Raw genomic sequence first — 22,657 nt, 5'->3', positions numbered from 1 at the left:
GCCTGGTTAAAAAGGAACATTTTTGCCTGGCGCCTAAGGTGTATAATGAAGGTGCCAGGTGAACTTCCCTGGGGAGAGCATTCCACAGATGGGGAGCCACTGCAGAGAAGGCCTGTTCTCGTGTTGCTACCCTCTGGACCTCTCGAGGAGGAGGCACATGAAGGAGGACCTCAGAAGATGATCTCAGGGTCCTCTTTATATGGAAAGAGGCTGTCGTTGAGGTATTGCAGTCCTGAACCGTTTATTGTTTTAATGGTTATTTATTGTTTTAGTCTGTTACTATGGTATATATATTTGTGTTCTTATAATGTAAACTGCCCTGTGATCTTTGGTTGAAGGACAATATAGGGATTTAATAAACAAAACAAAACTACTTCAGAGAGTTTCCCAAATCACTGGAGCAGATTTTCCAGTGAGGGAGAATCAATTCTGCCAGTGTTGTCTGTTCTGCTAGCAGATGAATACAACTGGATGTCACACATACATTATATATCTATATCTATATCTATATCTACACACACACACAGAGAGAGAGAGAGAGAGACAGAGAGAGAGAGAGAGAGAGAGTGAGTATTGCCTTGAGAGGGTATCACTATGCAATGCAGGAAGGTTATGCACTGCTAGAGAGGAACCTCAAAAGAAAAGCAAATGTTTTGGTTTTCATTGCTAGAGAGGGGGGAAAGTATGATCACTTCAAAGGGCGATAACATTCCGGTAAATTTACCCAGGGTTAAATCCTATCCTATTCTCCAAATCTGTGCTGCCAGGGGTTGATGGGAGCTGGAGCCTAATAACAAATGGAAGTGCAGGCCCTACATGCCAGTGTGACAGAATGGTACATGGATGTGGGGTTGTCTGTTAAGCCACACGATGGATGTGGCAGCTGAATGTTTGAGCACCTGCCTCTAGAAACCTGATGACTTCATGCAATGGACCAATATTAGGCTTTGGAATTCTGGGAACATTTGGAGTGTGTGCATGCATCTGGTGGGTATCAGTTGTCCTCTGCTACCAATGCTGTTAAAATGTGGTGGAGCAAAATTTCTGTCTCATTTCTCACACTGGTACCTGAATTTTGAGTCAAATGTTCACAAGCTATGAACTTTCAACTGAGCTTTGATCGGTAGCCTACTGGAAAGCCTGACTTTATTTTTGGGCTATGTCAAGATGAGGCTGATTTATTCTAAGGCTCCAATAAGGCTCAGTTAAAATAGCCTAGCATTTATTCAAGGAAAGAATGGTAACTCAGATTAAGAACAGCTCCTGAGTGTCTAGCTAATTGTTAAGATGCCGAAATACCCCCTTTTGTTTTCCTATAGAACTCTAATATGAAAGTGGTTTTGCCAGTACTGGACACTCATTCACATCAAACATACCATACTGTAACAATCTTCCCCTTGTCCTTTTTGTAGATCTCCTTGTATCCTGGTCAAATATGGCAATTGATATGAAGTGGAGACAAGGTAAGAGTTCCTATTCTTGTCTGCACTGCATTCCTCAGTGAGGTGCATGATTAGTGCAGGGAGAATGCCTGCAAATATGAGAGGTAAGAGAGTCGCAACAGGAAGGCCTGTGCTGTAACTTAAGCACCAAGATAATGGGCAGGGACCCCCTCAGCTTGCCACTCAGTTCTGTGAGACTTGGGGGGGGGGGTTGGACTTGTTCGCACATCAAGGATCTTGGTGTTCAACACTGGAAGTTGTGTGGCTCATCCGGAGGGAACTAAGCTGAATACTGCTTCTAGTTCACGACCAAGTGAGGTAGGCCTTCACTGCATTGGGGAGGTTGCACACTGACCCCCCACTTTAGAAAGTGTCCAACACAGTTATAATAATGATTGCAGATCACCTTGTTTTGTTAAGTTTATATAATATCCTATCCTATTCTCCAAATTTGTACAGTTTCGGGGGGTGTAGAGGGTGGGGGGGGGTGTAGGGAACTCCTTGGTCCTGAATGGGATAACTGTGCCTCTGAAGGACCAGGTGCACAGCCTGGGAGTCATTTTAGACTCAAAGCTGTCCATGGAGGCACAAGTGAATTCTGCATCCGGGGCAGCTGTCTGCCAGCTCGATCTGGTACGCTGGCTGAGACCCTACCTGCCTGCGCACTGTGTCACCAGAGTGGTACATGCTCCAGTTATCTCCCACTTAGACTACTCCAATGCACTCTATGTGGAGCAACCTTTGAAAGTGACTTGGAAACTACAGCTAATCCAGAATGAGGCAGCTAGACTGGTGACTGGGAGCTGCCTCCAGGACTATATAACACCAGTCCTGAAAGACCTACATTGGCTCTCGCTGTGTCTCCGAGCACAATTCAAAGTGTTGGTGCTGACCTTTAAAGCCCTAAACTGCCTTGGACCCTGTATACCTGACGGAGCGTCTCCACCCCCATTGTTCAGCCTAGACACTGAGGTCCAGTTCCTAGGACCTTCTGGTGGTTCCCTCATTGCGTGAAGTTGCAGGGAACAAGAGTGCATATTTGTGCCTACTGAATTGTGATGAAGGAAACAAATCATGTTTACTTTGCTCCCTCACTGCATCCTCAAGCAGCTGGCCAGTGGAGCTTTTCATGTGGTGAGGAAATTGTTGACATTTGTCGATGGGAACAGAATGTTGGAATCATCAGAGGCCTTCAATGACAAGTTTGCCAGGTGCTTTTTGGATAGGAACATTTCTCTTCTCCCAGGCCTTTGCCTAATTAAAAAATCTATGGCCTTTTAAACTATGTGGTGGTATTGTTTTTGTCTGTTACTATGGTACATATTTTTGTGTTTTTATATTGTAAACTGCCCTGTGATTCTCAGATAAAGGGCAGTATTTAATAATAATAATAATAATAATAATAATAATAATAATAATAATAATAATAATTTCAATGTCACTTTCTTGAATACGATGCTACCATTATTATGGAGCAGGTAAGGTGTCTGACACAACTTACCTGCTCATACGGGAGTGGTTTCAGTTGATGAGGCCTTAGGATCTGGACAAGGTGCTTGCAGTGGCTTGGCCCACAACATGCCCCCCCCCAATTCAAAGAAATAATTAATGTGTCTTTGCATGGGAGTGGGCTTGGGTGTGAGGTGACAGGAAAAGAGTATTTAGCAGGGTGTTCTGGGAAGAAGAAGGGAGAAGAGAGACTGGGATCCATCTTGGGCAAGCTGGCAAAAGGCTGGACGCACTGCTGTGGGGGACAAGCCCCTCTTGAAATGAAGAAGAAGAAGAAGAAGAAGAAGAAGAAGAAGAAGAAGAAGAGGAGGAGGAGGAGGAGTTTGGATTTGATATCCCGCTTTATCACTACCCGAAGGAGTCTCAGCTAACGTTCTCCTTTCCCTTCCTCCCCACAACAAACACTCTGTGAGGTGAGTGGGGCTGAGAGACTTCAAAGAAGTGTGACTAGCCCAAGGTCACCCAACAGCTGCATGTGGAGGAGCGGGGGCGCGAACCCGGTCCACCAGATTACGAGTCTACTGCTCTTAACCACTACACCACACTGGCTCTCTCTCCATGCACACCATGCTGCAACTCTCTCCATGCAGACTGTAGGTGTAGAAGAGGTGAATAAACCATATTTCTTAAAGCTACAACAGTCTCTGCCGTGTCTCACTTCTACAAAGGAACACAGACCCTGCAGGCCCCCGGAGTCTTGCAGAAAGTGGGGGTGGCACCCAACACTTTAAACAACATGTTGCAGAATAAGAGATTATATGAGCTTTTCACCCCTCCTTTCCCCCTCCAGACCCACCTGAGAAATGCAAAAAGAGGAAACGTGTAGGGTGGTGCAGAGATAAAATTACGCGTTATTATTATGATGCCAGGATCAAGAGATGTATGCCATTTGTTTATCGTGGCTGCGGAGGCAATGAGAACAATTTTGAGTCTTACTGGAAGTGTTCTCAGGTGTGCGAACCATTGGGTAAGTACAAATCAGTTTTTGGTAATGATAATTCCAGGCAACCGGAACAGCTTGCACCTTTCTTTTAACATTAGCCACTCATTAAGGGTATTTTAGCTCCAGTACCTCAATATCTTGCCCTTTAAACATGAGAGAGGTAATGAGAGTGTAGGAATCCTGCTGGGGAAGGGGTTCTCCTGCTGCTGCATTTAAAAAAAAATCAAAAGAAATGCAGCCTTTGATGCTAGAGTTGGAAATGTACACAGCTGTCAAAGGGGTGGTGGTGGTAGAAAGAGTCCAGAAAACGTGCTGCATGGTTGGTAGGTTTCTGGTGTTTACAACCCTCTCCTATTAGGATTACATGAGTTAACGCAGCCTCTGAATAAGTAACACTTTTAAAGGGGAGAACATCAGGCATGGTGCCAGATGAGCATTCCTTGGGACAGCTTGCCATAGTTGGGTGGGAGCATTACTGTATCTAATCTGATTGCCTCCCACCTAATCTCTGATGGCATATGGAGAAGGGAAGATGTTAATTTATAGGCTGATTCATGCAAAAAGACAAGGCAGCCCTTGGGTCTTAAGCTGAGCTCCAGTAAGTCCTTAGCTGCAAGTTACCATTTTGTTCTTGAATGAGCATTGGGCAGCTAAGAGCAGCTCCTGGTCCTAACTTACCACCACTAGCATGCAGGCCATATAAGGTTGCCATGAGGGGTTGCAACTTTCAGGTAGAAAAAGGTTTCTCACACCTGCCATATTGTAACATTGCGCTCCTTGTCCTTATAACAGGAAAACCTCAAATCAACCCTGAAATGAATCCAGGTACGGACTGAGTCTAAGTAAGAACCCCATGGCATTTTGCTTCTGATCCTCATATGCACTCGTGCTGGCTTTCTTCAGTATTGCAGTCTCCTTTTTAAAGTCCTTTTCTAATGTTTCTAAATCACTCGGCACTTTCCACCTTGTTCCCAGGACAGTAAGGCTTGTTTCCTCACAAGACGCAGTAGCATCTGCCCATAAGCACCAAGTCTACCGCCATTGGACCCACTGGGCAAAGCAGGAGCTACTGCAGCCTGGCAAAAATCAGGAGTTCAAGCAATTCTTGTAGGGATGACTGAGGAAGAGAGTAGCATTCTAGCCTCAGCTGTGCTCCTCTACTCAGCTATCCACCCAATGGCAGTAGACGTGGTACCATGCTAAATCTGCCTTATGGAACTATAGAAATCATAGTCGCACCTAGCTAGTTTCAGCCAGTCTCCTTTGGTATATGATTTTACCCCTCCGTCAGTATGACTGCTGGATCTCAAGGCAGAGATGTCATTATTGTCATTGAGATCATCTTAAGAGTGGCAATCACAGACATGGCACCTTCAGACTTTGTTTTCCTTTGTCGTTCAAACAATGAAATAATAGGTGTCTTTGTCCTTCTCTCCCTCCTGAAATTCCAGAATCTATGCTTCCCACATGCCAACAGCCATTAGACACAGGGCCATGCAAAGAAAACTTTCCTCGCTTTTACTATGACGCCAAAACCAAGAAGTGTATACCTTTCGAATTTGGTGGCTGCAATGGCAATAGAAATAACTTTATGAATGAAGCAGAATGCCTTCGGGAGTGTGGAAGCCCTGGTAAGGATACAGAAATTTTTACAACTTTTCCAGAGAACCTAAGGAACCTCTTGACATGGTTTATGCAGTGATCCTGCTCCAACTGCAGTAATACAATAAATATACTTACTTCATGGTAGAGGGGGAAGCCTTGTTGCTGGTGATAGCCTTTGAGTTGTGGGTTGAGGTAGAAGCAGATGCACTCTGATGCTGGAGAAGACAGAAGTGGAAAATGGAATGAGAAGAGCCTTTTTAAAACAAAACAAAACAAAACAAAACAAAACAATACCTTGCATACACCCCCCCCCAAAAATGGCAGACAGTTACTGGAGAGGTGGTATCTTTGCTGCAAACTACCTTCTCACGCGGGTGGCGCTGTGGGTTAAACCACAGAGTCTAGGGCTTACTAATCATAAGGTTGGCGGTTCGAATCCCTGAGATGGGGTGAGCTCCTGTTGCTCAGTCCCAGCTCCTGCCCACCTAGCAGTTCGAAAGCACGTCAAAAAGTGCAAGTAGACAAATAGGTACCGCTCCAGCAGGAAGGTAAACAGCATTTCCGTGCGCTGCTCTGGTTCGCCAGAAGCAGCTTTGTCATGCTGGCTACATGACTTGGAAGCTGTACGCTGGCTCCCTTGGCCAGTAACGCGAGATGAATGCCGCAACCCCAGAGTCAGACACAACTGGACCTAATGGTCAGGGGGCCCTTTACCTTTACCTTTACCTTCTCACCTGAAGTCTAGATAAACACTGTTATCCTTTGGCTAGTATTGCTAAGGATCCCACAGCTCCTGCAGAATTAAAATGTGGAAAATAGTGGTGTGTGGTGAAACTTTTCACAGGGTAACATTTAGGGCCAGAGGCTCCAGATTGCAAAGGCGATGGGGAGGGTGACATTGCGTGCGTGATGTTGCAACACTGTGTGTGTGAACATTGTACCTCTGGAAGCTGAGCAGAAGCTTCCCGTGCTTTGGGAAGGAGGTGCCAGGCCTATGACAGGAAGCTGGAGCCCTTCTGCCTCCTTCCCAAAGCTGAGCAGGCTTTGGGAAGGTGGCGGGAGGGCCCTTGGACCTGTCAGAGCACTGTGCCTTCCCCTCCAAGCCTGGCAGAAGCTTCCTGCATGGACGGTGTGTGTGGTTTGGGTTATATCAGTGATGTTGTAGATACAGTGGATGTGTGCTTCTGTCCTCCACCAGATATGGGGACTTTCTGCCAGTCACAGCTGGATGAGTTTCAATGCAATAGTTTTTAGGCCAATGTAGCTGATAAACCAGAGGCACGAAGAGTCGGACACGACTAAACGACTAAACAACAACAAAGCTGATAAACAAAGCAGATCTCTATAGTTTGGATTGCTCTATAAGCTGGTGGCCATCATCGGCCCCTGGGGTAGTAAATTCTATAGTTTAATTGTATGAAGAAGTCCTTCCTCTTGTCTGTTCCTGAATCTCCCACCATTCAGCCTCATTGTTTTTTCTAGTTTTGTGAGAACAAGAAAACTTTCTCTCTGCCTAGTTTCGCCACACTTTACATTATTTTATAAGCTTGGATCATGAGCTTCCTGCCTAAAGCCCTCAAAGAAACATTTCCTCATAGTGGCATCTCTCACCTTTAAATCTGATTGTCCCGACATCTTGCTTCTTCCTTCAGGTTAACAACATTGAATCCTTGTGCAGAACTGTATTCAGACCCATTAACATATCATTTGCTCCTGTGGAATAAAGGCACCAGAGGAAACCAGGAAGCCTTTCCCCCCCAACAGCTTCTTTTAAAGATGGATGCCTTTTATCCTGCTGTATCAGCCTGCTGGAATGTCTTTCTCGCTTGCCAATAAATCCACTTGTTCTTCCAGATCCCGTGGGCTCTATTTGTTGGGCATTATTACTACTACCACTACTGTTACTACTGTTATTATTGATGTCTTCATTTTAGAAAGTCCATGCACCCCTTGTGCAAAAGTGGGGAGAATGAGGGAGAGTCTTTTAAAGTAGGACAGCAACTCCCAAGCAGAAAGGGCCTTTTCTCCAGTTCTGAATATTCAGCCTTCAGAGTTTTCAGAATCTACCCTGGTACCAGTTTAAGGGCGTTGGCAGAAACCACGCCAACAAATTAGCCTTCTAAAAAGTAGTAGGGTATCATCCTTTCAATTATTAGACTTTTAAAACTGAATAAAAATGAACGATTAATTTTTAAAAAGGAGCCTTTGGCAGCATGAGATGCTAGCTAGCAGCAGGCACCATCTTAGAAGAGGCAGGCCTCCTTTCACTCTTGCATAGGATGGATTGCATCTTTGATGAAGGTGCCTCCTGTGCCATATACATGCAACATCATTTTTAAAAGTAGGAGTTTCTTCTTCTAAACTTTGATGTCAGTCATATGCTAATAGATAGATAGATAGATATTTTATGCCTAACCCAAAATCACAGGGTAGATCTACACACAGGGGAAAACCCACTATAAATAAGTCAGAAATTAAATTGTTATAACAACAACAACAAAAAACCGCTATGGGAAATCACAAAGAATTTGTTTTTTTGCTCTCCAGTGCCATCTGGTGTTACATGTTTATAACACATGAGTCCCCAGTGAGTATAGAACAGGCTTCCTCAACCTTGGCCCTCCAGATGTTTTTGTCATACAACTCCCATGATCCCTAGCTAGCAGGACCAGTGGTCAGGGATGATGGGAACTGTAGTCTCAAAACATCTGAAGGGCCGAGTTTGAGGAAGCCTGGTATAGAATATGGGCATTTCAAGAAGTTACTCACTTGTATGTTTGCCACAAGTGTTGAGACATCTTTCTATTATTACAGTATTTTCTTTCTATGGCACCATCAGCGAGATAGACACTTTACAAGTTTACAGAGAACATGTCACTGTCGCAAGGAGCTTCAAGTATAACATTTGACATAGGTAAAACATCAGAGGTCTGTCCCCACCAAGCCGGGCCCAGTGTTGGGGTAGGAAGGAAAGACTGAAGAGGTGGCCATTTTGGGACCATGTGTTGGAAAAACTGGTTAGCCGCTTACAGGGACAGGAGGATGGAGAGCTGCTTACCTGAGTCAGAGCAGCAGCTGTGGTGCCTGCGGTGATGGTTCCTTTTTCTTCACAGTGGGTGGGAGCTTCCTCTCCTGTTTCTCCCTCCTCCTCCTTATACTGCCTCTTGGGCATAGCTGTCAAGCCTCCCTTTTTTGCGGGAAACTCCCTTATTCCAAGCCGTTTCCCGCTGCTATCCCTGATTTTTTTATATCCCTTAAATTCCCCTTATTTCAAAGGGAATATTCCTCTCCCCAGGTACTTCTCTACCCTGTAGGGGGGCACTTAATGGAAATCAGTTTTATCACCTCTTCCCCCCCAAACCCTGAGACAATGAGCCCAGTCACCTTTTATTCACAGTTGCATAAGCACTACACTACAGCATGGCCTGCACCCAATGTTGTTTTTGTACAATCTTGTTTGTCCTCAGTAACCAAAATTATATTATCAACGTATACAAGCAGAAAAGTTGTTTTCTGTCATTTGCAAAGAATCATACAAAACAAAGTGGCACTAATAAAGAAATGTTCCAGTGTGGCAACAGAAAGCAAACTAAAAATGCTTTTGCAGTTGATCAAAACTATCCAGCAATATCAAGTTATAGGAAAACTGGTGTTATTAACAGTAATCCATCTGGTTGGTTAATTGGTTTGGCAACTTCCAGGCACATGATGTGTGATGCTAATTATTTCCCCCAAGAGTTAAATGATAACTGATCAGAGGCAGCTACCAGAGAGCTATGAGATTCAGGTGAGGGTGAGGGTCAGGTGACTGTCAATCCCAGCAGGTATATAAGAGGACGACCCGACCCGGCCAGCCCAGGCCTCCGGCCTGCCTTTCTTCACTGGCTACTGCTGTTCTCACCAACACCAACTATCCAGTGAGGGCTCTTTGTGTGCCTTCTATCCCCATGAGGTGCTCTGAGGGAGCAGGCTCTTCCTCACGGTAAGGCATTTTGAGCCAGGTGGCCCAGCGATGCTTTTGTAGGGAGTACCATGAGTATTTGCAGGGGCCAGGCCCTGACCACAGTGAGGAGTTGCAGAACCAGGGCCTCGCTGTGTTTGTCTTGGGGGAGTCGGGTATGGCCTGGCAGGTGTGGCCAGATCAGGAGATGTGCAGCACCTGGAGGCTAGCCCAAGAGGCCAGCATTTTCCCCTGGCTCTTTGCCACAGCAACATGGTTTATACCCTCCTATTGCCTGATTCTGCTTCAGTTCCTGATCCTGGTCCAATATCAGATCCAGTTTCAGTTCCAGATCCAGTTTCAGCGCTCCTGGCCTTGCGTTCCAGCCTCATCAAGTTTCCGTCCTCCATTGAATTCCTTCATGTGCCTCCTCCTCAAGAGGCCCGGAGCATGGCAACACGAGAACGGGCCTTCTCTGCAGTGGCTCCCCGTCTATGGAATGCTCTCTCCAGGTAAGATCGCCTGGCACCTTCATTATACATCCAACACCCTTTTAGAATGTGGTTTTTTGGGGTTTTTTATTGGGTTATTGTTTTTGGTTTGATTTTATATGTTGTGGTCTTGTTACAGTGTTTTGAGAAAGGGAGAAAACTTTTCTCAGTCCATCTTCTTCTCTGTGTCAACCATAATTTTATACACCTCTATCATGTCACCCCTTGCATTGTCTATAAACTGAAACAAAAACACTTGAACAAAAATATATATTAGGGCAGCAGGGCAAAGAAAAGAAAACAAAAAACCAGAAAAACAAAATAAAACAAAACATCCCTCAAACACAGACAGGGAAAACAGTTAAGTGCCCTTTCTATAAGCTGCTGACCTCCAAATGTTGTTGGGCTACAACTCCTACTGGTCAGGGGAGATGGAAGCTGCACCTGATCGTGTCTGCCAGGCTGGGGTAGGCTGTATTAATTCAACAAGCTCACCCAGATACAGACTTGTGAGGGGAAATTCCTCATAATCGAAATCATTATTGCATCATGAATTGCAAGCTGTTTTGGGAAATACAGCTTGTCATTGGAAAAAGCTTCTTATTTTAAACTGGGACTATTTCACACAGTGTAATTGCCCCAATCTGTGGAACAATTCCCAAACCGTAGCAGGTTCCGGTGGAAGATGTGGAATGAATATGGCTCTTGCTTACCCACACACTCTTAGAAGCAAGCAGAAGCCAAGATCCTGCCATAGAGTAAGCAGAGAGTTAACAAGAGAGGTACAAACCTGTAGAAGCCAGTCCTGTTTTGCCAGCCACTCCTCTTGAGACACAGCCTGAGACATCTCCCAGTACCCCAGTAATAGCCAGTGGGGTCGGATTGTGCTCTGCTGTGGATAAACCCATTGTATTCTGTTCCTTTTCCCACCTGCATCCCTTCCTTAAGTACAAGATGGTTCCAGAATAGCTCACCTGGCTAGTTTTCTTGTGTTGAGTACAGGACATTTGTGAGGTTTTTGAAGCAGCTGATTACACAGCCCAGGGGCTATGTTACATATGTTTTTGTCTTTCTCAGGATAGTGTTATTAATTATTTGTAAATTTCCTAGTCCATGTTTCATTTGTATAGCAGGCAGGGCATATTATTTTATTTTTTGAACATTAAGCTCAACCAAAAAGAAGCACCCTGATTTGGGTCCCAAGAATGCTGGAGAGTATGACTTTGGCTGTTGTCTGTCATCAGGTTATCAGTCTGTACAGATGCCTAGAGAAGGAGGAGGCAACAGAGTGGGTTTGTATCACCATCTACAGAACTCTTTCTGGCTATGCAAAGGTTATTTCTGCTTGACCTGATAGTTCCTCTATGTGCCTAGTACAGAGCAGTCCTCGTTCAAGAACAGGACGTTACCTTGATGGAAGCAGAGGTGCTTCAGAGTGTCCCTACCTATTAAAAATTGTGTTTAATGTTCAAATGATTATCCCCCTCCACATCACTATTGAATGCTATATAAAGTGGCTCCTCTCAGCACTGAGCATTCACATCCAGCAGCCACCATGAAGTGCAATAACATGGCATTCTTGGTCCTCATCATGGGATTATTGGCACCTTGCACTAAAGCGCAGGATTTCTTTCTCCATTCAGAAGGTAAGAATTCTGGCCCTTAAATGTATTAAGTGTGCAGTATGCCAGGCCTCTCTGTAAGGACCCATTTATTTATTTTTACTATACTACTCTTACAAACAATGACTCCCTCCACACCATATATAAAAAGCACATGGACCTAGTTTTAAGAAACCACCACTGGACTCTTTAAAACTGGACTCTAGTGTGTGTAGGGTCCCACTGTGGAGCTTGCATCTTTGGTAGAGATGATACCAGGTGTAAGGTTCACAAATGTCTTCAAATGGTATTATGTTCTGTTTCAAAAGATGAGATGACATATATTGCACTTGTGACAGTTCCTCTCCCCATCCTTCCTCCAGAAACTATGCCTAGAATATGCACACTCAATCCAAAGTATGGAAAATGCAGTTTATCCCTTACATATTTTTACTATGATGTCAAGAGCAACATGTGTAGGAAATTCATTTACAGTGGTTGCGGAGGCAATGGAAACAACTTCCAATATTTATACCATTGTGTTTTGGAATGTCAACAGTCTGGTAAGGACAATTAATTCCCACCCACCCCCTCTTCCTTACACCTTAAAAACAACCAAATGTTTGAAGTGAAAATCTGTTAAAAAGTTGCCCTCTGTATTAACCTGGTTTCACACTCACATCAAATGTGTAAGATTTGCCTTCTTGCCCTTTTCACAGCATATCCAATGGCCAGGTCATCAACAGGGATACAAGGTAAGAGTTGTTATGCTTGTCTGCAGTGTGATTCAAAAATTGAGTTGGGGGAACCTGTCAATATGATAGGCAAACCAGTCAAAGACAGGACATAAGCAGCAAGACGATGAGCAGGGACTGCTTCAGCCTTCCACTTTATTCTGTGGGACTTGGGAGCAGAGAAGGGAACCCTACTAAGTTATTTCATGGTTTACACATCCAGAACATAGGATGTACAAACTATGAGATCCAGCCGCCCCCCCAAGTTGATGGGCATTGCCATTCAAATGGTCTCTGTGTGCCATGTCTTTTGATTGTGTGGGGCAGGACTTACCTTGGCCTCCCCCAATGTTTTATTCAAGTTGGCACCCCTGATACAGAATCTTGGGGTCGAAGGGGCTGGGAGATGGGTGGGGTCTTCTTCAATACCCTTTTTTTAAAAAAAAGATTTTTAATGAATTTTACATTTTTAAAAAAACAATCGCAACTAACAATATAAACACAAAATGAATTCTCAATTGCCTCCTCCCCACGATTTCCCCCAACTTCCCTCCCTGGTTTCTTACACATTCATTTCTCCTGCTTACGGTATTATCCTATTTTGTTCTCAATGTTTTAACCTCGTTTTTCTATTTTTTCTATTTATTTTGCTAATTGTAAGTGTTTAGTCAAACCCTGCAAGTGATTTCATATCCTTACATTGTTTCTGTAGATATAACGTAAAAGGTACCCAGTCTTTTTTTTAACTCTCTATTGTCCTTATCTTTGAGTCTTCCAGTTAACTTTGCCATTTCACCATACTCCATCAGTTTTTCTTGGCATTGTTCTTTCGTAGGTATTTCATCATTTTTCCATCTTTGGGCTAGCAAAATCCTAGCCGCTGTAGTAGCATACATAAATAAAATCTTCTTGCCTTTTGGCAGATCTTTACCTGAAATGCCTAATAAAAAAGCTTATGTTCTCCTAACAAAAGTTAACTTAAACATTTTTTTTATTTCATTGTAAATCATTTCCCAATAATTTTTGATTATTTTGCAGGAGGTGGGCGGGTGTGGAGGACTCCCTGGTCCTGAATGGGGCAAGTGTGCCCCTGAAGGAGCAGGTGCACAGCCTGGGAGTCATTTTGGACTCGCAGCTGTCCATGAAGGCACAGGTCAATTCTGTGTCCTGGGCAGCTGTTTACCAGCTCCATCTGGTACGCAGGCTGAGACCCTATCTGCCCGCGGACTGTCTCACCAGAGTGGTGCATGTTCTGGTTATCTCCTGCTTGGGCATCTGCAATGTGCTCTATGTGGGGCTACCTTTGAAGGTGACCCCAAAACTACAACTAATCCAGAATGCGGCAGCTAGACTGGTGACTGGGAGTGGCCACTGAGACCACATAACACCAGTCTTGAAAAACCTACATTGGCTCCCAGTACATTTCCGAGCACAATTCAAAGTGTTGGTGCTGACCTTTAAAGCCCTAAACGGCCTCGGCCCAGTATACCTGAAGGAGCGTCTCCACCCCCATCATTCTGCCCGGACACTGAGGTCCAGCGCTGAGGGCCTTCTGGCAGTTCCCTCACTGCGAGAAGCCATGTTATAGGGAACTAGGCAGAGGGCTTTCTTGGTAGTGGTGCCCGCCCTGTGGAACTCCCTCCCTTCAGATGTCAAAGAGATAAACAACTACCAGACATTTAGAGGACATCTGAAGGCAGCCCTGTTTAGGGAAGCTTTTAATGTTTGATGGACTATTGTATTTTAATATTTTGTTGGAAGCCACCCAGAGTGGCTGGGGAAACCCAGACAGATGGGTGGGGTATAAATAATAAATTATTATTATTAATTATTATAATAATTCTATTACATATGAAAAAGTACCTTTTCTTTACACTTCCAGCATTTATTAGAACTTGTTCTATACATTTTTGCCAATTTTACAGGGGTAATATACCATCAATACATCATTTTCATATACTGTAATTCTCTTCTAACAATATGCAGTCAGTGAATTTTAATGTGACTTTCCATAATTTTTCCCAATCTTCCAATTGTATATTATGTGCTATATCTTGTGCCCATTTAATCATTACAGATTTGACCTGTTCATCTTTAGTCTCCCATTCTAACAGTAAATTATACATTTTCTTTAAGAGTTTGTTACTATCTTCTACAATTTCTCTTTTAAATCTACATATGGTATATCCAAATCCTTTCTTGTTATCTTCTTTAAAAAAAAAACCTCATTTAATTGATGATATTTCAGCCAGTCATAAACATATCTTATCACAGACCTTAAGTTTTAATTTCCCTTCTCTTTCTATCAACAGATCTCTATATGTCGGCCATTTCCCTTCCATATTTATCCTTTTAATTGAAATTACTTCTGTTGGAGGGGTCTTCTTCAACACCTGACACTACTGCATGCCACTCCAGGGTTCCTGTCATTGCCCACTTGGAAGAGATAATCTCAGCATAGTTTGAACCATAGATGCAGGACTTGGAAATAGGATTTACATCTAATATGGTAGATGAGCTTATATACCGTATTGGCCTGCATATAAGCCGCACCCAAATATAAGCCGCTGCCTTAAAATTCCACAGGCACTCACACCTGTTCCGTTTTAACGTATGTCTGTTTCAGCAGCGATATCGCAAAAGCCAGTTTTTGTAAGGTAGCGAATTTAAGCCGCACTTTAACTTTTCATGGTCGGGAAAAAAGTGAGGCTTATATTCAGGCCAATACGGTATGTGTGAGCTTTCCACATACTGCTTTTCTCCTCCAGACCCACCTCCGAAATGCAAAGAGCCATTAATATTAGGAGACTGCAAAGGAAGTAGGCGGCGCTATTATTACGATGCCGAGAGAAAGAGATGTTTCGTGTTCATATATAGTGGATGTGGAAGCAACGGGAACAATTTTGATTCTTTCAGGGAATGCTACGAGGAGTGTGAAAAGTATGGTAAGAATGAGCCGCTTTTTATCTCCCCCCCCCCCAATCATCCCAAAGAACTTGCACTTTTTGTTTAACTTTATGCATGCTCTAGTGCAGGCTCTTGAGAGTCCCATGGACTGCAAAAAGATCAAACTTATCCATCCTTAAAGAAATCAGCCCTGAGTGCTCACTGGAAGGACAGATCCTGAAGTTGAGGCTCCAGTACTTTGGCACTGTACGCAAACCATGTTGCATTGAGACCGAGAAATCTTTTCAATGAGACAAGTTCTAATCATTATTCAGTAGTATAGCTACTATGAATAGTATGCTTTTGAATTATGGTGCTGGAGGAGACTCTTGAGAGTCCCATGGACTACAAGATCAAACCTATTCATTTTTAAGGAAATCAGCCCTGAGTGCTCACTGGAAGGACAGATCCTGAAGTTGAGGCTCCAGTACTTTGGCCACCTCATGGGAAGAGAAGACTCCCTAGAAAAGACCCTGATGTTGGGAAAGATGGAGGGCACAAGGAGAAGGGGACGGCAGAGGATGAGATGGTTGGACAGTGTTCTCGAAGCGACTAGCATGAGTCTGACCAAACTGCGGGAGGCATTGAAAGATAGGCGTGCCCGGCGTGCTCTGGTCCATGGGGTCACGAAGAGTCGGACACAACTGAATTACTGAACAACAACAACAGTGCAGGCTTCCTCAACCTCGGCCCTCCAGATGTTTTTGGCCTATAATTCCCATGATCCCTAGCTAGCGAGACCAGTGGTCAGGGATGATGGGAATTGTAGTCTCAAAACATCTGGAGGTCTGAGGTTGAGGAAGCCAGCATTAGTGCATAAAGCCTTAGCCCACAAATATCTAAAGCAGTGGTGGACAAACTTGGCCCTCCAGACAAACCAGTGTGGTGTAGTGGTTAAGAGTGGTGTACTTGTAATCTGGTGAAGTGGGTTTGATTCCCATCTCCTCTACATGCAGCTGCTGGGTGACCTTGGGCTAGTCACACTTTTCTCTGAAGTCTCTCAGCCTCACTCACCTCACAGAGTGTTTGTTGTGAGGGAGGAAGGGAAAGGAGATTGTGAGCTGCTTTGAAACTCCTTAGGGCAGTGATAAAGTGGGATATCAAATCCAAACTCTTCTTCTTTTTGGCCGTGGGCCAGTCCACTGTCCCTCAGACCATGTAGTGGGCCGGACTATATTTTGAAAAAAAATATGAATGGATTCCTATGCCCCACAAATAACCCAGAGATGCATTTTAAATAAAAGGACACATTCTACTCATGTAAAAACATGCTGATTCCTGGACTGTCCATGGGCCAGATTGAGAAGGCGATTGGGCTGCATCCGGCCCATGGGCCTTTGGTTGCCTACCCCTGGATTAATGGGTCCTAAACTGAGCTCCAGGATACTAACATCCATTTCATTTCACTTTTAATTTGTATACCATGTTTCTGCATTACCAGGGGCGTCGCTGGGGGAGGGCGGTGGGGGCGCTACGCCCCGGGTGCCAGGGGAGGGGTGGAGTGACAAGCGGCAGCCTCTCCCTCCACTCCCCAAGGGGAGCCCCGCTGCCCAGCACCCTGTCTGCCCCGGGAGCAGCAGTGCACGGCCGAGCGAGCACCCCGTCCGTTCAGCGCTGCTCCCGGGGTGACCGGCGGAGTGTGGGGAATGGTGGAAGGGGCCACAGCTTGTCACCGCCATGCGCCGCTGCTCGCCCCGTTTCTCCCAGGGCGGCGCATGGGGGTGACAAGCGGCCCCCTTTTCAGCCGCAGAACAAAAAGGCGGTTTGTGGGGCTGCCGTGCACGATCGGCGGGGAGCCACCGATAGCGCTCGGCAGCCCCACGCGCCGCTTTTTCGCTCTGCAGCTTAAAAGGGGGCTGCGGAAGCGGCGGCGGCACTCCGCCATGACGTCACAATGTGCCCCTGGGGGCGTTTCCTTTCGCCGTCCCGGGTAGTGCGGACCCTTCCTCCGCCACTGTGCATTACTAACCACAAGGCGATTTACAAGCTGAAGAAACAACAAAATAGACAGCGAAGATCACACACCTAATAGCAACCTGATCCAATACAAGAAAGTCACAATAGCTTTAAAATAGTCAACTTATATCAAATAAAGCAATATTCAATAATCCAATAGAATATAATAGCAAAGTGTAAAATTAACAATCAGTAAATAATAATTAAACAGTTCACACTTTCCAATTACGATAAAGAATTACTAAGCTACAATCAATAAAAACAATGGCAAGTCACAATGCATAAAATACGACAAATCATATAGAACCATGCAAAAGGATCAAATGGAGAAACAATTGGGGTGAAGAGTTAGTCTAGATTGCTCAGGAGTGATTGCAGCCTGAAAAGTCTCTCATTTCTGCCATTTGGTTTACATGGTTCTCCTTCTCCTTATAACAGAAACACCCGAACATCTGATAAATCCTGATATGCTTGAAGGTAAGGGCCAAGTAAAGGTAAAAGTTCCATGGCATTTCCCTTCTGACTCTCATATGCATTTTGCCTTCCACTCCTGCTGGCTTTCTTTAGTTCTGATTCAGCCTGTTCCTTAAGGCCTTATTAAGGAAGTTCCTTCTTCACTGTGTCTTTACTTCTTAGCAGTTTTCACCAGGATCCAAGAACTAGAGGGCTTGTTTCCTCCCAATACACCATGGGATCTGGCCAGAAGCATACAGCCTATGCACATCCGTTACAGCCAGTGATGGCCAAACTCGGCCCTCCAGCTGTTTTGGGACTACAATTCCCATCATCCCTGACTACTGGTCCTGTTAGATGATGGGAGTTGTAGTCCAAAAACAGCTGGAGGGCCAAGTTTGGCCATCACTGCCCTAAGCTGAGCAGGGGCTACTGCAGCCCAGCTAAAATCCCGAGGCATGCTCATGCAGTCCAATAAATTCTCATGGGGTTGACTGAGGCAGAGAGTGGCATTTCAGAATAAGGACTAGTCCACACCTAGAAAACACCAGTCCAAGCAGTTTTCAGCTTGATCTTCACCTTCCCTGCATGGGTCCAAGTGCTTTTCCCCTTGTGCTGCTCCTTTCCCAGGGGAAACTGACTCTTGAGTGCTAAATCAAAGCAACGGTCCATCTGGAAAAAAACCCCCAAATTGTCATTTGCTTGGAGTGCTAAAGAGCAGTTTTCCCTGGAGGAAAGCAGATTTGCACCACTGGAGGAGGGCTCCACTTGGAAGCCACTTTCTGGTTCATTTGCCTTCTGTACTCAACCACTGGGTTTGTCATCACTCTGAAGAGGCTACCATGAGTTGCACAACTTATGGATTGGGGAAAGACAGGATCATGTCCCAAGAGGACAGTTATCTTCTGCATGTGTCATTCAGTTCTGAACTCAAAGTTCTCAGCCAATCACTTCTCACTCTTTTCTTCCCCAAACTACATATTGGTCTCTCGGCCCAAGAAGCTTAGGAAACCCCATACTTCTCTCCTTCCTCTTAGGTTCAAGGGCCTATTCATTGACAGTGGAAGAGTATCTGAAGCAGTGTACGAGTATGCAGCCTACTGCCCCTATTGCTGTGTCCTTCTACTGATCTCCTTGCCCACCATGCTTCCTCACCTGTCGTAGCAAGCAAGACTCGCCTTACTTATACCATAGAAGGTGGGCATGGAAGGGGAAAGAGGCTCCCTGAAGCAAACAGGGTGGGATGTGAGGCAACGCCCCACTCTCCCCACTGCCTCAGATAGCATTAAGGACAGGCAGGAAACCCAAGACTCTCATTTCACATCTTGATCTGTCTCTTTCTATGAAGCTTGGCTGCACCAAATCAAAGGCTGTTGGTACATTTTCTGTGATAGTGTGCTAAATCTGCCTTGAGGCATCTCAGAAGGCATAATATCATCCTATTTAAGTCCAACTGGTCTCTTTCATCTGTGCTTTTTCCACTCTTGTCAATGTGGCTGTTGGATCCCAGGGCAGAGTTTTCATAATTGTCATTGAGATCATCTCAGGTGTTGCAACCACAAGCACGAAACCTTCAAATTCTGTTTTCTTCAAGAAATGAAGTAATAGATATGAACCTTGTTTTTGTCCTTCTCTCCCTCCTGCAATATCAGCCTTTCTGCTTGATTATTGTGACCAACCCCTAGACGTGGGATCCTGCGACAGGGACTTGCCTCGCTTTTACTACGATTACAGTAGCAGGACCTGTAAGCCGTTTAACTACGGTGGCTGTGCAGGGAACAGGAATAACTTTGAGACAGAAAATGAATGCCTTTGGGCATGTGCAGCCGATGGTAAGGACACAGAAATGTTTAGAACTTTCCCAGAGAACTTTAATTATTCTCTGAATGTTATTTACCTGTATGCAATGATTGTGTTCCAACTGCATTAATTCAACATCCTCACTTCATGAGGGAGGGAGGGAGAAGCTCTGTTTCTTGGAATAGCCTTTGAGTTGTGGATGAAGGTAGCGAAAGGTGCATTCTGTTTGATGCATTTCGTTGAAAAAATGTGAAAGGATTTGGGGGCGGAGGAGGCAAAAGCAACAACAACCTCCCACAAAATGGTTGGCAGTTGCAAGAAACATGGTATCTTTTTGCTGCAAGCTACTACTTCACCAGAAAGCTAGATGAGCACTGTTCCCCTTGACAAAAGAATCTGTCTGCCCAGAATTGTAATGAATAATCAATTTTTTAAAAGTTTCTGAAAACTAGTAAAAAGGTAAAGGACCCCTGGACGGTTAAGTCCAGTCAAAGGCGACTATGGGGTACAGTGCTCATCTCACTTTTCAGGCCGAGGGAGCCGGCAGACAACTTTCCTGGTCATGTGGCCAGCATGACTAAACCACTTCTGGTGCATGGAAGACCATGACGAGTGCCAGAGCACATGGAAACACAATTTACCTTCCTGCCGCAGCAGTATCTATTTATCTGCTTGCACTGGTATGCTTTCAGACTGCTAGGTTGGCAGAAGCTGAGACAGATCAACAGGAGCTCACCCCATCACATGGGCTCGAACCGCCAGCCTTCCAATTGGCAAGCCCAAGAGGCTCAGTGGTTTAGACCACAGCGCCACCCGTGTCCCCACAAAGATTAGTAGAATGACCTGGTGATGTGCCAAGGTGTGCCACACATTGGTAATGTACAATTCCATAGTGATCTGTGGCACTCATATCAGTACATTCCACACAATGCTTACAGTCTTTAGTGGTTATTCTAGGCAGAAATTTCAAGTAGCCGCATACATGTACCTGTAAATCTATGGCCTTAAGACAATAATTGAGGAGCAAATAAAGAGGTTGCATGAACATTCAAATTTCTTCTTCTTCTTCTTCTACTACTACTACTACTACTATGATTTATGCTGTATAGATGCTATACATCATGACTCCCCACCCCACCCAAAAATCCTGGGTAGTGAAGGGTGAACCCTCAGAGAGCTCTAATTACCAAGGGCCCTTAATAAACTACAGTCCCCAGGATTCATTGAAAGAAGCCTTGTGCTTTAAATATATGATGTAGCTTTAACTAATCCCAAGGTGATTTGGTGGTTCAGTTGCCACAGCATCCCTCTATGTGTTTGTGGCTGTACCTCATTGGTTGTGAGCGTGTTCAGAGCTGTGTTGCTGAATGGCAGATCTCCTCAAAGACAAGCAGGGGAGCAACAGAGAGTATTTCCTGACCTTAATGAGCTTTTCCTTTCTTTGGTTTAGCATCTGATTTCTGACCTTGCTAGAGGGAGAGTCAGCAAGCGAGCAACAGTGAGTCCTTTTCTATAATCTCATTTTGCTCCCCCCCCCGCCTTGAATTGGAGAAGTAGGAGGCGAAATAGTGGGTGGCTTGTATATGTGCCATATGCCCCCTTTTCTTTCCACCATGCCTGATTTTATAAACTTGTACCATGCACTAACTCAGCATCCCCGCCAACTAAACAGCTCCCAAAGTATAGTTTCATCTTGGTGGAAATGGGTCTCGGCTGCACCGCCACTTTTAATTGTTCCTACCTACCACTTCTTTCTTCAAGTTCACATTGAGTCTTTGTGCAGGGATTGGCCTCTTCTATTTTCAGGTTCATTACCATCTCATTGGGTCCTATGGAACAACAGCACCAGAGGAAACCAGGATGTGCATCCCCCCAAAACTATGCCTTCATCTAAAGGCTTCATTCTTGCATGCTTGCCAATAAACTCACCTGTTCTTCATCCTGCGGGCTGTGTTTCTTGAGTATTATTATTATTATCCCAAATGTCTTAAAGTCCACACATCCTTAGTGTGAATGTGGGGAGAATAATAATTGATGATCTTTTAAACCAGGGCAAGATTATTTGAAGCAGGGTAGCAACTCCCAATCAAAAAGAGGTTTTACCTTAATATGGAGTGTTCGGAGGAATACACCATCTATCTGCCTCCAAAGGGAGAGGTGAGTTCAGATTAGTTAAATGGAAAGAGCTGCTGTAAGAACCTGGGGAATTATATAAAAAACTAACAATTTGCTAACCAAGTAGTCTCCCTATATGATTGTAGCTGCTCCATAAAACCTTTCCCAAGAATTCCAAAATTCTCCATATTAGGAAGTTCAAAATAGTACTTAAGCATAGCTGTCAACTTTCCCTTTTTTGCAGGAAATTCCCTTATTCCAGCGTCGTTTCCCATTGCAAAAAAAGGGAAAGTGGACCGCTATGGCCATTTCCCAATGCAAAAAAAGGAAGGTTGACAGCTCTGTACATAAGCAAAGCCATGAAATTATAAAACTGTACTGGAATAGTTCCAGGGCTCATCCACACGTAACTTTTGCCTTGCTCAGTGTTTAAAAGCTCTGTACCTAAGCAGGGGTGTGTGTGTGTGTGTGTGTGTGTGTGTGTGTGTGTGTGTGTGTGTGTGTAAATTGCTCTGAGCTTTCCCCCTGAAAACTTGTTCTTTAGTGCTCCATTGGAGCAAACATTAATTTGGGCTTTCCGTGGATTGACATTTGCTCTGATTGAGCTTTAAAGAGCAGGTTTTCACAGGGAAAGCTCCAGAACAGAGGTGGATAAACCAAGTGGTATTTTGAGAAATTTGTTTTGAATAGTTTACCATTGACTTAGCTAGTCCCAAGATTTCTCCACCATAATTCAACTGTGTTAACACTTTGCCAAGAAATATTCTCAGGGCAAGAGAAATCACTTTGCTGTAGTAAAACTGAGAACTGTTTCCATATATATTAGTGTTTGCTAAAGGCTCATCCACACTTCTGCTTCTCTTGTGCCTAGAAAGAATGGGTCTGAGCAGTTTCTCCTTTGCTCTGCTCCTATCCCTGGGAAAACCCTCTCTTTAGGGCTAAATTGGAGCAAACATCAATCTGGAGAAACCCTGAGTTGCTGTTTGCTCCTATTGAGTGGTTTTCCCCAGAGGAAAGCAGGTGGGAAAGAAGAAGTGTGGATAAGGCCTTAGTCTGCATAAGGAAGACTCAAGTAAAGAAGGGGACTTCAGCATTGCCCCTTGACAAAGGTCCCAGGACCAT

General features: G+C 44.6%; 2 protein-coding genes across 2 annotated transcripts; both read left to right on the top strand.

Moving 5' to 3' along the window:
• The first annotated feature begins 1,435 nt into the window (after window positions 1–1,435).
• LOC117060303 (kunitz-type serine protease inhibitor bitisilin-3-like) lies at window positions 1,436–5,596 on the top strand. The gene is made up of 3 exons (XM_033172517.1): window positions 1,436–1,463; window positions 3,715–3,939; window positions 5,346–5,596. The coding sequence occupies exons 1-3, from the start codon at window positions 1,436–1,438 to the stop codon at window positions 5,594–5,596; spliced, it is 504 nt and encodes a 167-aa protein (XP_033028408.1).
• Window positions 5,597–14,968: 9,372 nt separating this feature from the next.
• On the top strand, window positions 14,969–20,952 carry LOC117059938 (carboxypeptidase inhibitor SmCI-like). The gene is made up of 4 exons (XM_033171893.1): window positions 14,969–15,210; window positions 17,606–17,644; window positions 19,273–19,452; window positions 20,871–20,952. The coding sequence occupies exons 1-4, from the start codon at window positions 14,997–14,999 to the stop codon at window positions 20,882–20,884; spliced, it is 447 nt and encodes a 148-aa protein (XP_033027784.1). The 5' UTR covers window positions 14,969–14,996; the 3' UTR covers window positions 20,885–20,952.
• The last annotated feature ends 1,705 nt before the right edge of the window (window positions 20,953–22,657 follow it).

This window comes from Lacerta agilis, chromosome 15, assembly GCF_009819535.1.
Source record: "Lacerta agilis isolate rLacAgi1 chromosome 15, rLacAgi1.pri, whole genome shotgun sequence".
NCBI lineage: Eukaryota > Metazoa > Chordata > Lepidosauria > Squamata > Lacertidae > Lacerta > Lacerta agilis.
Note: the sequence above shows the minus strand (reverse complement) of the source record. Positions and strands in the feature narration are given on the sequence as shown.